This window comes from Garra rufa, chromosome 14, assembly GCF_049309525.1.
Source record: "Garra rufa chromosome 14, GarRuf1.0, whole genome shotgun sequence".
NCBI lineage: Eukaryota > Metazoa > Chordata > Actinopteri > Cypriniformes > Cyprinidae > Garra > Garra rufa.
Genome location: NC_133374.1, coordinates 41,485,639 through 41,499,646, shown reverse-complemented (window position 1 = coordinate 41,499,646; position 14,008 = coordinate 41,485,639). Strand labels below are relative to the sequence as shown.

At 36.6% G+C, this 14,008-nt stretch overlaps 1 protein-coding gene across 1 annotated transcript in view; it reads left to right on the top strand.

Moving 5' to 3' along the window:
- The window catches only part of ece2b (endothelin converting enzyme 2b), a 92,357-nt gene that overhangs the window by 66,072 nt on the left and 12,277 nt on the right, over positions 1 to 14,008 (top strand). The window contains exons 6-11 of the mRNA XM_073817497.1: positions 4,832 to 4,956; positions 6,013 to 6,159; positions 6,262 to 6,324; positions 6,429 to 6,617; positions 13,141 to 13,283; positions 13,572 to 13,686. Of these exons, the coding sequence (XP_073673598.1) occupies positions 4,832 to 4,956; positions 6,013 to 6,159; positions 6,262 to 6,324; positions 6,429 to 6,617; positions 13,141 to 13,283; positions 13,572 to 13,686 (782 nt within the window). The remainder of the gene's footprint in view (positions 1 to 4,831; positions 4,957 to 6,012; positions 6,160 to 6,261; positions 6,325 to 6,428; positions 6,618 to 13,140; positions 13,284 to 13,571; positions 13,687 to 14,008) is intronic.

Here is a 14,008-nt window from a genome sequence, read left to right as displayed (position 1 = left end):
GACTGGTAGGGTGTTAATAGTTTGTTAGGGGTGGTTGCTAGGTCACTACTTACTGACCTATAAAAGTCATAAAAGCCCACCACTAAGTTTATGATATACTTGTATGCATTCCATGGCTTTTGCGTAAATTTATTAAAAATATTAATATCACTTTAATAAAAAATACATACATTACATTGTTATTGTTGCAGATGTTTTTTTATTTTATTTTATTTAATATGGTAAAATAATATCTACATATTCAAATATGGGCTGCGTGGGAAAAGGTCAACCAGTAGAGCTTTTGCAACTTTTTTAAACAGCCCAACAGACATGAGTTCAGTGATTAAAATAGAAAGAAGGAAAGGTCAAATGACACACCAAATTGAGTACATTATTCTTTAAACAAAAACCAAAGTCACAAAGTCAGATTATGTGTTTTTAAGAGTATGCATTTGCAAAGCAGTACAGTGTGCTTTTCCCTCACACTGAGTGCCTCTGAAAAAGACAAATGAGCGCTTTGTGCCAATGTACCGGGCTGACTGTCACCTTTTGCCCACCAAAAACAAACAAACACCAGCAAATTCTGGAAATGGAACGAGATCAGCTCAGAATTCTGCTAGACGAGCAGCGAGTTGTGCCAAAGCTCATTTCTCTCTCGCCGTGTGTCCTCTCTCTAGACTAGACCTGCTGACCGGTAATTGGACTGCCACTGTTCCCCCAGGAATTTATTACTTGAATATTCCTGCCTCCTGTTTCTTAGTGTAATTGCACTGTTAGGAGGATAAAATACTGCGGAAAAGGCAAATGAGCAAGAACAGAGGGGAATGTGAAACTAAGAGCTGGGTTAGGGATTTGCAACTTGTTTGCTTGAATGATCATATTGTAGAATAATTACGGCATATCTCTTTTGCACAACACAGATGTGTGTGAAACACAAAGAGAAGAGTGAATTATTCCTCCTCCAAAGAAGTGTGAGGTGTATTGCCATGATAACAGCTATATAATAAAGCACCAATCAAAGGTCACAATGACAAGCATAATTGTGTGTTCAAGAGTGGGTAGGTGTCTGCATATTTGCGACTCATCATTTGTGTGCTTTTATCGGTTTGTTCAAACCCCCGTGTGTTCCTCTGTTTTTGGGTGAGATGTTTAACGATAAAGTGTGTTTTTTACTACAAACACAAAATTAAATTGCAACATTGGTAAATATTACAAATGTAATTACATTTGTGTTATGAAACAGACAGTTTAGTGATTTTGTCAAACTATTAAGATATATGAGAATATCACATGATTAGACATGGGATATGGCTGTATGTAATACGTAAGAAACAACAACGGAGTGTCTTTAAAAATCCTTTTGTGCAGAACTACTTCTGCCACGGATTCAAATCTAGGTTTGACAGTTTAACAGCTGAGCCCAAGCCTCCGTTAATCATTTTGAAATCGTCCCTTTAGAACTAGTACTGAAGGAACATTGATTTGCTTCATTGAAAGCTTCTTGTATTAATGCATTAAATGCTCACTGTATTATGTGTGATATGAGAGAGAGAGAGAGAAACAGACGGAGCGAGTGTGATTGCATCTAACCTGCATCTGATACAGCAATCATTTTTCATATTCACGATATTACATTAGGAAAGCGTTATCTTTGTCATAATGTAAATATCCTTTCATCTGTTAAGGGTGATTACTGATGACAGTGCTGCTCAGTGCATTTGTTAGCTTCAAGCTGTTGTTGAAAGTAAAAATAACTTCAGTTTACAACAGTGTCTATTTTTTCAATGTCTCTTGTCGCCATATAATGGCGGAACAATGTAACTTAAATCACCATCATCAACACACTCACTGTTTCTCAGTACTAAACAGTATTTCATACTACTATCTAAAAAACAGTATTAAATTTATATTTATATAAAATATCTAATTTTTAATAAATTACAACAGCCATCATAAAAGTTTCTAGGCAATTGACTCTTTGCAAACAGCTTGATTGACAGGTGATCTGAATCCGCCATTCTGTCTGACAAACAAATCAGACAGGAGAGTAGATTAATTTAAGGTAACCTGCTCTGTCTTGTCTGTCAGCATGTCAATTCATTCAAAAGTACACAGTCAGCGCTCTAATATACAGCACTGAATTTACATAATCCTCATGAGATTTTGCCAAAAGGATTTGCTCTGGAACAAATAATAGATTAATGAGACCAAACACTGCCTGTTAGATTTGCCTGAAACTAATTATATCTCATGTTTAACTGCTATAAAGACATGAGAGTCAGCTGTAAATTTCATAAGATCTGTTTGAGGTGAGGCTTCTCTTGTTTCGGGTTCATGAGCGCTAAACGCCGGCTGATGCTGAACATGTACAAAAACAAATTTTATTTTTCAAATAGACGATACCATAATTAAACTGCATATTTGAACTATAAACAAGTACATTCTCACCTGAAAACCTCTTAAAACTACATTCTGTGACACCAAAACAGTAATATTTTCTTCCATGACACTTGCTATTAGAAGTACCACAAGAGGAGTGATACAGTTACACATGGTGAAATGGTTGTTGGAGTTCTGTTGGACTATAACTTCTTAGAATTGCCTGAAAAAAAAATTATATATATATATATATACACGCACACATACTTCGCTCTTTTATCGACTTGTGCGACACAAGTGCAGTGCTAAACCGGGTGCGCTACAGAGCAAGTTTACCATGAGAAATGCATCAGAAATGGTACACATATACTATAATATTACGTATAGGCACATTTTTGGAGATTTTCAAAAATGTAGGTAGAGGCATGTTTGTGGAGGCACAGTATGTTGTGTAAACCAAACATAGTGTGAGTGTTTTCTCTCCTTAGAAAGTCAACCTGCATGGTGTACTTAGAGAGTGGCCCCTTCGCAGGTTGTTTCTCTGTTGAGTCCAATTTGCACTCAGCACTGCCAGTCACCTGTTCTGGTCCCTTCCACTTAATTTTGCCATTTCTCATGTGAATGAAGTTAGCATGACAGTGGCAGTGCTTTTCCCCTCTGCCTGTCATCCCGCTGGCAGCTGTGGCACACAAAGTGTTTTGACTGCGACTGATGGGAGAGGTTATTGAGGATGAAAACCACCCTGCTCGTTTGGCTCACCAACGGCGCCTGCTTTTCGTCACGTTTTGTTGCGCGAGGGCAGCTGTCATGGACGTGACATTAAAAAGATGGATGGCAGGACCCTTTGTTGCATTTCTTCCAGTTCGGACTCAGTTTACCTGCACTGCATTGCCTCTGTTTATGTACCATAATTCCGTGCGTCATGATGAGAGCCAATCAGAGGTCAGCTTGACAGACAGCTGGAGAAACTCAGTTGGCTGTCTCATGACCCTGTGTGTTGACCCTGCGCAAGTTGTCCTCCCTGCTGTCATGTTTGTTTACCCTAACGATGGTGCTCCAAGCTGCCTCCCTTAGCTATGTGATGTTTTTGTTTCCTGTCTCTTGTCCTTCAAGTCCTGTCTTTTATTTCTGTGGGCGACAGTTCTGCCTTAGCATCCAAGCGCCAAAAGAATATGAAAATTGTCATCTTTTACCCACCCTGATTTAGTTTCAGACACAAACACAGTCATTTTGAAGAACATTTTGATGAAAGCATACAGTGACCAAATGGTTGCAAATACAAGACGAGAGTTGGACGATTAATCATTAAAAGATTGCAATCTCGATTCAAACACCCACATGATCTTATTTCTGACTGACAACGATTCGTCTGTGTTTAATAAACCTTTGATAAAGTCATACCGGAACATTCAAATCTGGTATGAAACAGCTTCACAAACATCTCTGTCTTTTCAACCACACAGTATAATTTGTGTTTTGCAATCGTTCACATTATCACAGAAGTACTGGGATAAAAGTTTCTAAAAAAGTATATAAAATTTTATATTTATAGTTCAGATAAATCATTGATGTCAATGGTAGCGATCAAAATGGAGCAAATCGTCTTTTGAAAGTAATTGGGGCTTCGAATAACTTTTGTTGTTAAAATTGTTTTGCCACTAGGTGGCGACAAGTGACTTAAAATTTGCCACTGAATCATTCACTTAAGAGACTCATTAAAAAATGCTGATTTATTCAGTAATGGAACAAGTGAAGTTTTTATGAGTTATTCATTCAATTTTTTTTAAATAATTCATTCATATTAATTAAACATATTTTAATATAATGAGCAAATTGTGTTTTTTTGCTTTTCATAATCGTAGTTCATAATCATAGGAGAATTATGATTTGAATTTTTGAATTTGAATATTTGAAACCAAAGAATCGTGATTCTCAATTTATCCAGAATTGTGCAGCTATAATACAAGATATAAAGTCAGAATTGCAAGAAATAAATAGAATTGCAATATGTAAACTGGCAATTCTAAGAAGAAGGGTCTGAATTGTGAGATAAAAAGATGCAGTTCTGTTTTTTATTTTTTTATTTTATGGCGAAAAAAAAGTTTTGAGATGTAAACTCGGAATTGTGAGAAAGTTTATATATAGCAATTCTGAGTTTGTCTCACAATTCACATTTTCACAATACAGATGAAAATAAAAAAAACAAACAGATGTCTTGTTTGTTGTTGAGCTGTAAAGGCTCCACCCTCTTCTGGAAAGGGGACGGGGAGCAGCAGCTCATTTGCATTTAAAGAGACACAAGAAAACACATGTTTTTGCTTTATCCAAAAAAGGGGTATTTACAGCATGGAACAATTTATGTTCTGTGGACAACTGGGACTTATTTTACATTATTTTATTTTTTTCTAAATTTTTCACTTAGCAAATGTTACCATACAACTCAAATGCAATTTCCTATGTGTTCCTGTAGAAAATGGCACCTTTAACTCAAGCAGTGAAGCAGAGAGGAAGACACAGTCCTACTACCTTTCCTGTCTGAATGAACAGCGAATTGAAGATCTCGGAGCCCAACCACTCATCGACTTGATTGCAAAGGTGAGTGTTTCTGCGGCGCCCCCTCTGGTGTGGAGGATACACAGTGCAAACTCAGTCAGTCATTGCCAGGACATTTCTGTTATATTTTAAACATTCTTTCGGTGTATTCCTTTTTGTCTGAAGTCTTTTTACATATGTTAATGAAGGACACAAAAACAACAATTTTGCAGAATGACCTTTGATTTAATTTGATGCCTGATTAAGTTTTTTTGATTGCTTTTCTGTGCATCTCCTTAAAATAGACGCCTTTATTTGAACTGTGCTAGACAACTTGTCTCGAATGGCTCCGATACTATCAATTCCTCTCGGTTTAAAATCAGCGAGCCTTGAAATTATGTAGACATCCTTCAGTGAGGGACGTTTTCATGCCCTACTATCTCTCTGAATCAGCCATTTTGAAGAAGAAAGCTCTAAAACTAACCCTCAGCACAGGCCTGAAAGATGAATCTGTGTTGCGGACACAAAGCAGTGATGTAAAACAGCACTTCATCTTTCTAATTTACAGCCTCCCCACACACAGCTGCCTCCTGCAAAGTTTAAAAGAGATATGGTGGGAAAGCTGGTGGACAAAAATCACACTGATTAGCTGCCTTTTGAACACAAATGCTGTGCTTCTCTTCTGTCTTTCTCTCATTTTATCGCTCTTTCTGTCTTCTTGTGTCATTGGGATCACAGTGATAGAGTGATTAGTGTTGCAGAGAGCCAAGAATAGGTTTATTCTCAGTGGTGAGACGGATTTAATTGGCTTTAATGAGGTGTCGGCCTGAACTCATCAGAGTCACGTTCCTCAAGTTTCTGCCTTTTTTCACACTTGTAAAACTAAATACCTTTCATCTAATCATTTTAAAATGAGCATGAACTGGCATTTGTACTGCAGCTTATTTTAACTCTATAATGTGACATATTTCAACAAGAAAACCAATGTGAGTTGGAGCTTTGGCTTTTCATTTCAGAATTCAGATTGAGTATTTTATATTTTTGATTTCATGTTAAGTCTACAAGTACCACTTAATTCTTGTTGCTAGAACTGATGTTTTTCTTTGTGTATGTGTATAGATAGGGGGTTGGAACATCACAGAGTCCTGGGACAAAGACAACTTTCTGGATGTTCTGAAGATAGTTTCTGGACCTTACAGAGCTCAGCCTTTCTTCACTGTCGGTGTCAGTGTTGACCCCAAAAACTCTAACAGTAATGTCATTCAGGTACATTTACTCATGATATTAAGTTTTATAAACATCTGCTGAAAGTTTTTGTTTGATTGTTTCTGGTGTTTGCTCACCTGTGTAAACTTCCTGTTTCCTCAGGTTGACCAATCAGGACTCTTCCTCCCATCCCGAGATTATTACCTCAATAAGACCAATGAGAAGGTATGAAGCAAGTCTCAGTTTACACTGGAATGTCAAGAGCTTGGAGCCTTTTGCAGCATTCAGTCCATGTCTCATGTCTGCTCTGTGCTGGTTTGTGTGTTTAGGTGTTGAAGGCTTATCTGGATTACATGGTGGAGTTGGGATTGTTGTTGGGTGGAGACAAGAATTCCACTCGAGTTCAGATGCAGCAGATTTTGGACTTTGAGACGGCGCTGGCTAACATCACGGTGCCTCAGGACGAACGGCGGGACGAGGAGAAGATCTACCACAAGACAACAATAGCTGATCTGCAGGTGTGTGTGTGTGTGTGTGTGTGTGTGTGTGTGTGTGTGTGTGTGTGTGTGTGTGTGTGTGTGTGCGCAGCCTCATGAGGGGTTCACTGGGTTTGGAGAAGTGCTGTGGTAAATACATGAAAGTGTGCTGATGAGGTGCAGAATTTCAGAGCTGAATATTTGGGATCATTAGTTTGAATCATTAAATCGTTATAATGAGTTTCACACAGGTGCTTGTATGAGGTACAGGATAAGAGAGGTAATGAAGAACATACAATGCTGTGAGTTTGTGTGACAATTAGACGAGGACAACATGATTTATCTATCTTTTGTTTGTTTGTTTTTGTTTGTTTGTTTGTTCTTTTGTTCTATCTATCGATCTATCTATCGATCAATCAATCTATCTATCTATCTATCTATCTATCTATCTATCTATCTATCTATCTATCTATCTATCTATCTATCTATCTATCTATCTATCTATCTATCTATCTATCTATCTATCTATCATTTTACCGTTCATTCTATCTATCTATCTATCTATCTATCTATCTATCTATCTATCTATCTATCTATCTATCTATCTATCTATCGTTTTACTGTTCATTCTATCTATCTATCTATCTATCTATCTATCTATCTATCTATCTATCTATCTATCTATCTATCTATCTATCTATCTATCTATCTATCTATCGTTTTACTGTTCATTCTATCTATCTATCTATCTATCATTTGTTTGTTTGTTCATTCGTTTTCGTTTGTTCTTTCATTTGTTCTATTGTCTATTCTATCGTTCATTGTCACAACCGTTTTTTTTTTTTTTTTTTACTTTTTATCCCTCTCCTCATATCAATATTCTTTCCTCCTGTTGTGTGTGTCCTCTGGCTTTTTTCCATCATTTAATTACTAAGTTTTTTCCCCCCTTTGAGCACCTGCGTTCAGGAAACTTTTGTTTAGTGAAGGCTCCTGTGATTTCCGTGGCAACAGTTGCTGAGCAACTGTACAGTGAAGTAGTGAGGTGGAGGGGTTTCTGTGACAGCTGATCTCTTACTGATTAAATTATTTCTAAATTATGGAATAAGGCTTCTCTTTGTATCTAAATCCAATTATGTATAGCTGTTTTACACGATTAACCAGATGTCAGTTTATTATGTAAATATATGTAAACAGTGTAGCTTTTTTAATAGTTTGTTCACATATAGTATATTTTCATTTACCTACAAATTTCAATTAAAATTCTTGAGAAATTTGTAAGAAAACAATTCAATTAAATTGTGTGAAAAATTACCAGCAATTTTTCATTCCACTGCCTCGACGCTGAAGCCAGATACATTATACATTCATATCACTGTTCCCGTGCGTGTGATGAGCAATCGTCTCTGGCAGCTGAGCAGCTCAGATGTGTGGTGACACCCGAGAGGTTTCTTGCATTTGATTTAACATACTGAGAAAAGAAAACTAAATATCATGCCTATGTGTAATTTTTAGGTTCTACGATTTGTGTGGGTGATGTGAATTTATAGCAGCGCTCTTCACTCATCTCACTCGCAACAAAAAACCCCCAACAGATTTTATTTCTTAAACTTTAACAGAATATACTGGAAGACACTTGTAATGAGCAACAGTAATGCAATAATAAAAACTTTCGGCACACTTTCTGGGCCTAATCTCATATGCGTAAAGTTCCCTTTACATAAAGATTTATGTGAAAAGGGATTGTTTCCATCATATACTGATAAATGAATGCTTTTTTAAGATGTGTCTGCAATCAGTTTCCATTTCAGTTTGTGGTAAACATGCAGAATGGTTGATATATAAAGTGAAACTGACTACAGAAAAAATACATACTTTAGCTTTAAGGGTCTGCATGACTTATTTTTTGTTTTACTCTCATTAGCGAAGATGTGCAGCAATCATTTTTTATTTTCCACGTCTTTATGCAGAGCATCCTCAAGGGTTCACTTGGTTTGGGAGTTTATTAAAAAACAACACAGCTTCTCAGAAACATAAGAGAGAGAAAACAGTTCATTTTAGTCAGCTAATCTGTTTTCATCTACTAGAAATCCACAGTCGAGATGAGGGCTGTGTGCTGAATGAGGCGTTCAGCTGTGTGTTTACGATGGAGGTCTTTGCTGTATTACACCCAAGGGCAGAGTGGCTAGAACTGCATCCAGGATTCAGGAATGCAAACATGCGGGTTATTGGCTGTAGTCTGCTGATTATTTGAGCATTTGTGTGAGAGAGAATCCGATCACGCATTCTGTGTCCTTTTCGTGGCTGAAAGAGAAATCATTACGGGAAAGTATCGAGACAGGCAGAGCTCTCACAATCAAGGTTATGGAAAAATGAAAATGGATCAGAATTAAAAGGAGCACTCCATATTTTTGTAGGCCACAAATATATTTACTGAAGTGCATGACCCCTTCATGAATACTATTCAACATTTAAAATGTTTGGCTAGTGCTTGCTGTAAAGCAGTTGTTGCGTGCTTCAGAAACCCTCCACCTTCCCCAGCTCCACCTGTATAGATCTGCTACAGGGTGATTTATATATTATAAATATGCTAACAGCAGCATATTATGGATGTACTGGCAGTAGCAAGTCTCTGCACTGTTCTGCCAAGACCAAACACATTAACATTGTCATGTACATTACTATGACAAACCCTCAGAGAGCTCTCATGATAGAAATATAGTCTTGAGAAAGCCAACTTACTGAAATGCTATTTGAACTTAGAGTTATTATTATTCTTCTGAAACTAACATTTCTGACTGATACTCATCCTAGAGCTTTAACTCTACAAACTCCAATCTATCTATCTATGTATCATTCCATGCTAATAACTTGCTACTCATGTTAGAAACATGATAATTAGGCTAGAAACATGTAACAACATGTTAATTATGTTAGAAACATGCTAACAACATGTTAATTATGCTAATAACTTGCTAGTCATGTTAGAAACATGATAATTAGGCTAGAAACATGGTAACAACATGTTAATTATGTTAGAAGCATGCTAACAACATGTTAATTATGTTAAAAGCATGCTAACAACATGTTAATTATGCTAATAACTTGCTAGTCATGTTAGAAACATGATATTTAGGCTAGAAACATGGTAACAACATGTTAATTATGTTAGAAACATGTAACAACATGTTAATTCCCAGTCAGCAAATTTCCTCTGGGCCGGATCTGGCCCATACCAACAGCTAAAGTGTGGCCCAGATAAGTTTAGGTTCTCCGGCCCAAAACTGGTCCACATCTTTTTACCCAGAACCGAACCAAAACAGTGCCATAACCCAACCTAAAATGAGCCAAATCATGAAAACAGATGTGGCTGTTATATGGATCTTATGTGGTATTCTTATATGGCTGAGTTCTGTAAAGGGCAATGGCCCCTATGTGGACCACATGTGGCTGATAGATCAAAAGCCATAATTTAACCATATTTATGCCACACCTATTATTTATTTAAAATACACAGTAAATCTTAAACACGTATTAAACACAAAATTGATTCACAGACATTTTTAATATAATACAATTTTAATAACAGAAGTACAATACAGAACATAAAATGTGGTGTAAATGTCAAATGAGTAAATAAATGTACAAAAATGGATACTTTTAGTAAGTCTCACCAGCCTTTCTTTCACAATCTGTCAGGAAAAAGGAGAGAAAAAAGATTATTAGCATATCATAATTAGTATTAGATATTATTTGAATATTAAAACAAGCCATGACATGAGTGCTCGCTGGTGGTAAAGGTAATCCTGTTTTATTAGCATTTTTCGACGGTATTCAAACTAATTGAGATTATGTGAGATGAAAGATTTGTTAGTTTTTAAATCACGTAGTACAAAGGAGAAAGGATGGTCGCATTCATGCGCTCTCCGCTTGTAACATCAGCGGTCTGTCACGTAACATCAAAGCGCGTCAAAAAGGCATTTATCGTTTAAATTTTCTGATATAATAGACATAATTTTAAAGATGAGACTTATCGAAAATAACAAAACCCAAATCTTATCATTATTTCAGGACAGCAGGTATGTATAGTGACGTTTTATTCACGCATATGAATTCAGCACATGATCGTGGTCAAAACGAAACTGTGTTTGTTCGGTACACATACCTAAGCACACAATTTTTTTCTGTACGAATAAGCGTACCATTACATCCCTAGAAAACATTTAAAACACCAAAACTGCACTTACCTGAATAAGAGTGTGTCTAGGCAAAGGCTGTTGTAGACTCAGGAGCAGAGCGGGAAATAACGGACATATATTTTCAAATTTTCAGTAATCCACCAATAGGAATACAGGAAGAATGAATGAATGGGCTGACATTTGGACTGCCACAAACCAGCCACACATGACTATAGCAGGTTATGTGTGTTTTTCCAAGTAAAAGCCAAATGTTAACCATAAGTTAACATATTTCAGGATGTGCCATAGCCTAGCCAAATATGGCTCTTGTCTGTGTACTGTCATATGGGCCATATACCTTAATACAAAAAGTCACCCAAATGAAAATTCCCTCCAATTCTAAAGCCATGGCAAAACATATATGGTACAAGTTTGGCCCATATGTGCTCAACCATGCCATACCTAGGCCAAACGTGACAGCTTTCAGCCACATTTGGCCCAAACGTTCTTGCTATCTGGGTTATGTTAGAAACATGCTAACGACATGTTAATTATGTTAGAAGCATGCTAACAACATGCTAACAACATGTTAATCATGCTAGTAACTTGTTAATTATGCTAGTAATGCTACATGATAGTAACAGACTAATCAGAAGAAACATGCTAGTAACATGGTAATCATGCTAGTAACATGCTAATAACTTGCTAATCATGCTAGAAACATGCTAGTGCCTTGTTAATATAGAAACATGCTAGCAACATGTTAATGATGCTAAAAACATGCTAGCAACACACTATTGACATGTTAAGCATGTTACAAACATGCTAGCAACATGCTAGTAACTCGCTAATCATGCTAGTAATGCTACATGATAGTAACAGACTAATCATGTTAGAGACATGCTAATCATGCTAGTAACATGCTAATAACTTGCTAATCATGCTAGTAATGCTACATGATAGTAACAGACTAATTATGTTAGAAACATGCTAATCATGCTAGTAACATGCTAATAACTTGCTAACCATGCTAGTAATGCTACATGATAATAACAGACTAATTATGTTAAAAACATGCTAATTAGGCTAAAAACATGCTAACAACATGTTAATCATGTTAGAAACATGCTAACAACATGCTAATTAGGCTAAAAACATGCTAACAGGTTAATCATGCTAGTAATGCTAACGACATGCTAATCATGCTAGAAACATGCTAGTGCCTTGTTAACCATGTTAAAACATGCTAATTAGGTTAGAAACATGCTAACATATTAATCATGCTAGAAACATGCCAACAACATGCTAATTAAGCTAGAAACATGCTAACAACATGCTAGTAACTTGTTAATCATGCTAGTATCTTGCTAATCATGCTAGTGATGCTAACATGCTAATCATGCTAGAAACATGCTAGTGCCTTGCTAAGCATGTTAAAACATGCTAATTAGGTTAGACACATGCTAACATGTTAATCATGTTAGAAACATGCTAACAACATGATAACATGTTAATCATGCTAGTAACTCGCTAATCATGCCTGTAATGCTAACATCATAGTAAAAGACTAATCATGTTAGAAACATGCTAATCATGCTAGTAACATGCTAATAACTTGCTAATCATGCTAGTAATGCTACATGATAGTAACAGACTAATCATGTTAGAGACATGCTAGAAGCATGCTAATCATGCTAGTAACATGCTAATAACTTGATAATCATGTTAGAAACATGCTAATTAGGCTAGAAACATGTTAGAAAAATGCTAACAACATGCTAATTAGGCTGAAAACATGCTAACAACATGTTAATCATGTGAGAAACATGCTAACAACATGTTAATTAGGCTAGAAACATGCTAGTGTCTTGCTAATCATGCTAGAAACATGCTAGCAACATGTTAATGATGCTAAAAACATGCTAGTGTCTTGCTAATCATGTTACAAACATGCTAGCAACATGCTAGTAACTCGTTAATCATGCTAGCTACATGCTAGTTAAAACATGCTAAAACATGCTGTCTATCCATTTATCCATCTGACAGACTATTGCCTTCAAAACATTCAAGCTTTAAGCTTTAAAACTACTTTGGACTGAAAACCATAACATTTCTACAATTTCTAAAACTTCACTTTTTAACTAAAACGTTAAACGAAACTAAAGTTTGTCTTGACAACCTTTTTTTAATCTAGTTTTATGCAGTTATACTTCATCCACAGCAGTAGGTGGCAGCAGTGGTTAGGGGCAGTTCTCACTTTTTTGTTTGTTTTTGGGTGTTAGTGACAAAGCCGAAACGTCCCAAAATTGTTCCTAACATAATTTTACAGTTTATTAGTGCATTAGGATGGAAATATTCTGCTGATGTTTTGCCGTTTGTTTCATTCATAGGTGTTAGCTCCGGCGGTTGAATGGTTGGATTATCTGAACTTTGTCCTCTCACCGCTGGAACTGAACGACACTGAGCCTGTAGTGGTCTACGCTAAAGAATACCTGCAACAAGTTTCAGATCTCATCAACAAGACCGACCACAGGTACGGCTGTCTCCATGGTTACAGCTAATCAGAGTTCAGGAAGAGGACGTCCCCTCTGAGAGCGTCTGTTTAGATTCTGTATCAGAACATTCAGTGCTAATAACACTGTCTCTCTCGCTGTCTCTGTCTCTGTTTCTGTCTCCCTGTCTAAGCATATTAATCCATTTATCCCTTCTCACTGCTTCTTTAACACCATCTCTCTCTTTACTTGTATAAATAAATGAATACACATGCAGAAATGGTCCCGTTTTTAGATATGTGGATGCATTCTCTCTCTTTCTTCTCCAGTCTTTTGAATAATTACATGATCTGGAATCTGGTGCAGAAAGGAGCGTCCAGTCTCGACCAGCGCTTTGAGAACGCTCAGGATAAGCTGCTGGAGAGCCTCTACGGCACTAAGAAGGTGTGTGTTGTTGGAGTGTGTGTTCAAGAAATGGTCCACTTATTCACCTTAATGCTGTTCCAAACCTGAATGACTGGCTCATGAAACACAAAAATGTTCCTGTTCCATGTAATGAGGGATTGTCAAGCTTTGAAAAGCTCCCTGCAATACTAAAAAGGTCCATTATCCTTTTATGCAATATAACGTGATTTTGAATTTTTAGTCATTATTCACAGAAAATCTTGCCATTTTTCAAATCTCTCCAATTCTCATTTGCACTCACGCATATTCAGACTCAATGAGTCAAACTTTTTAATGAGTTCCTGACACTAAGCAATCACGT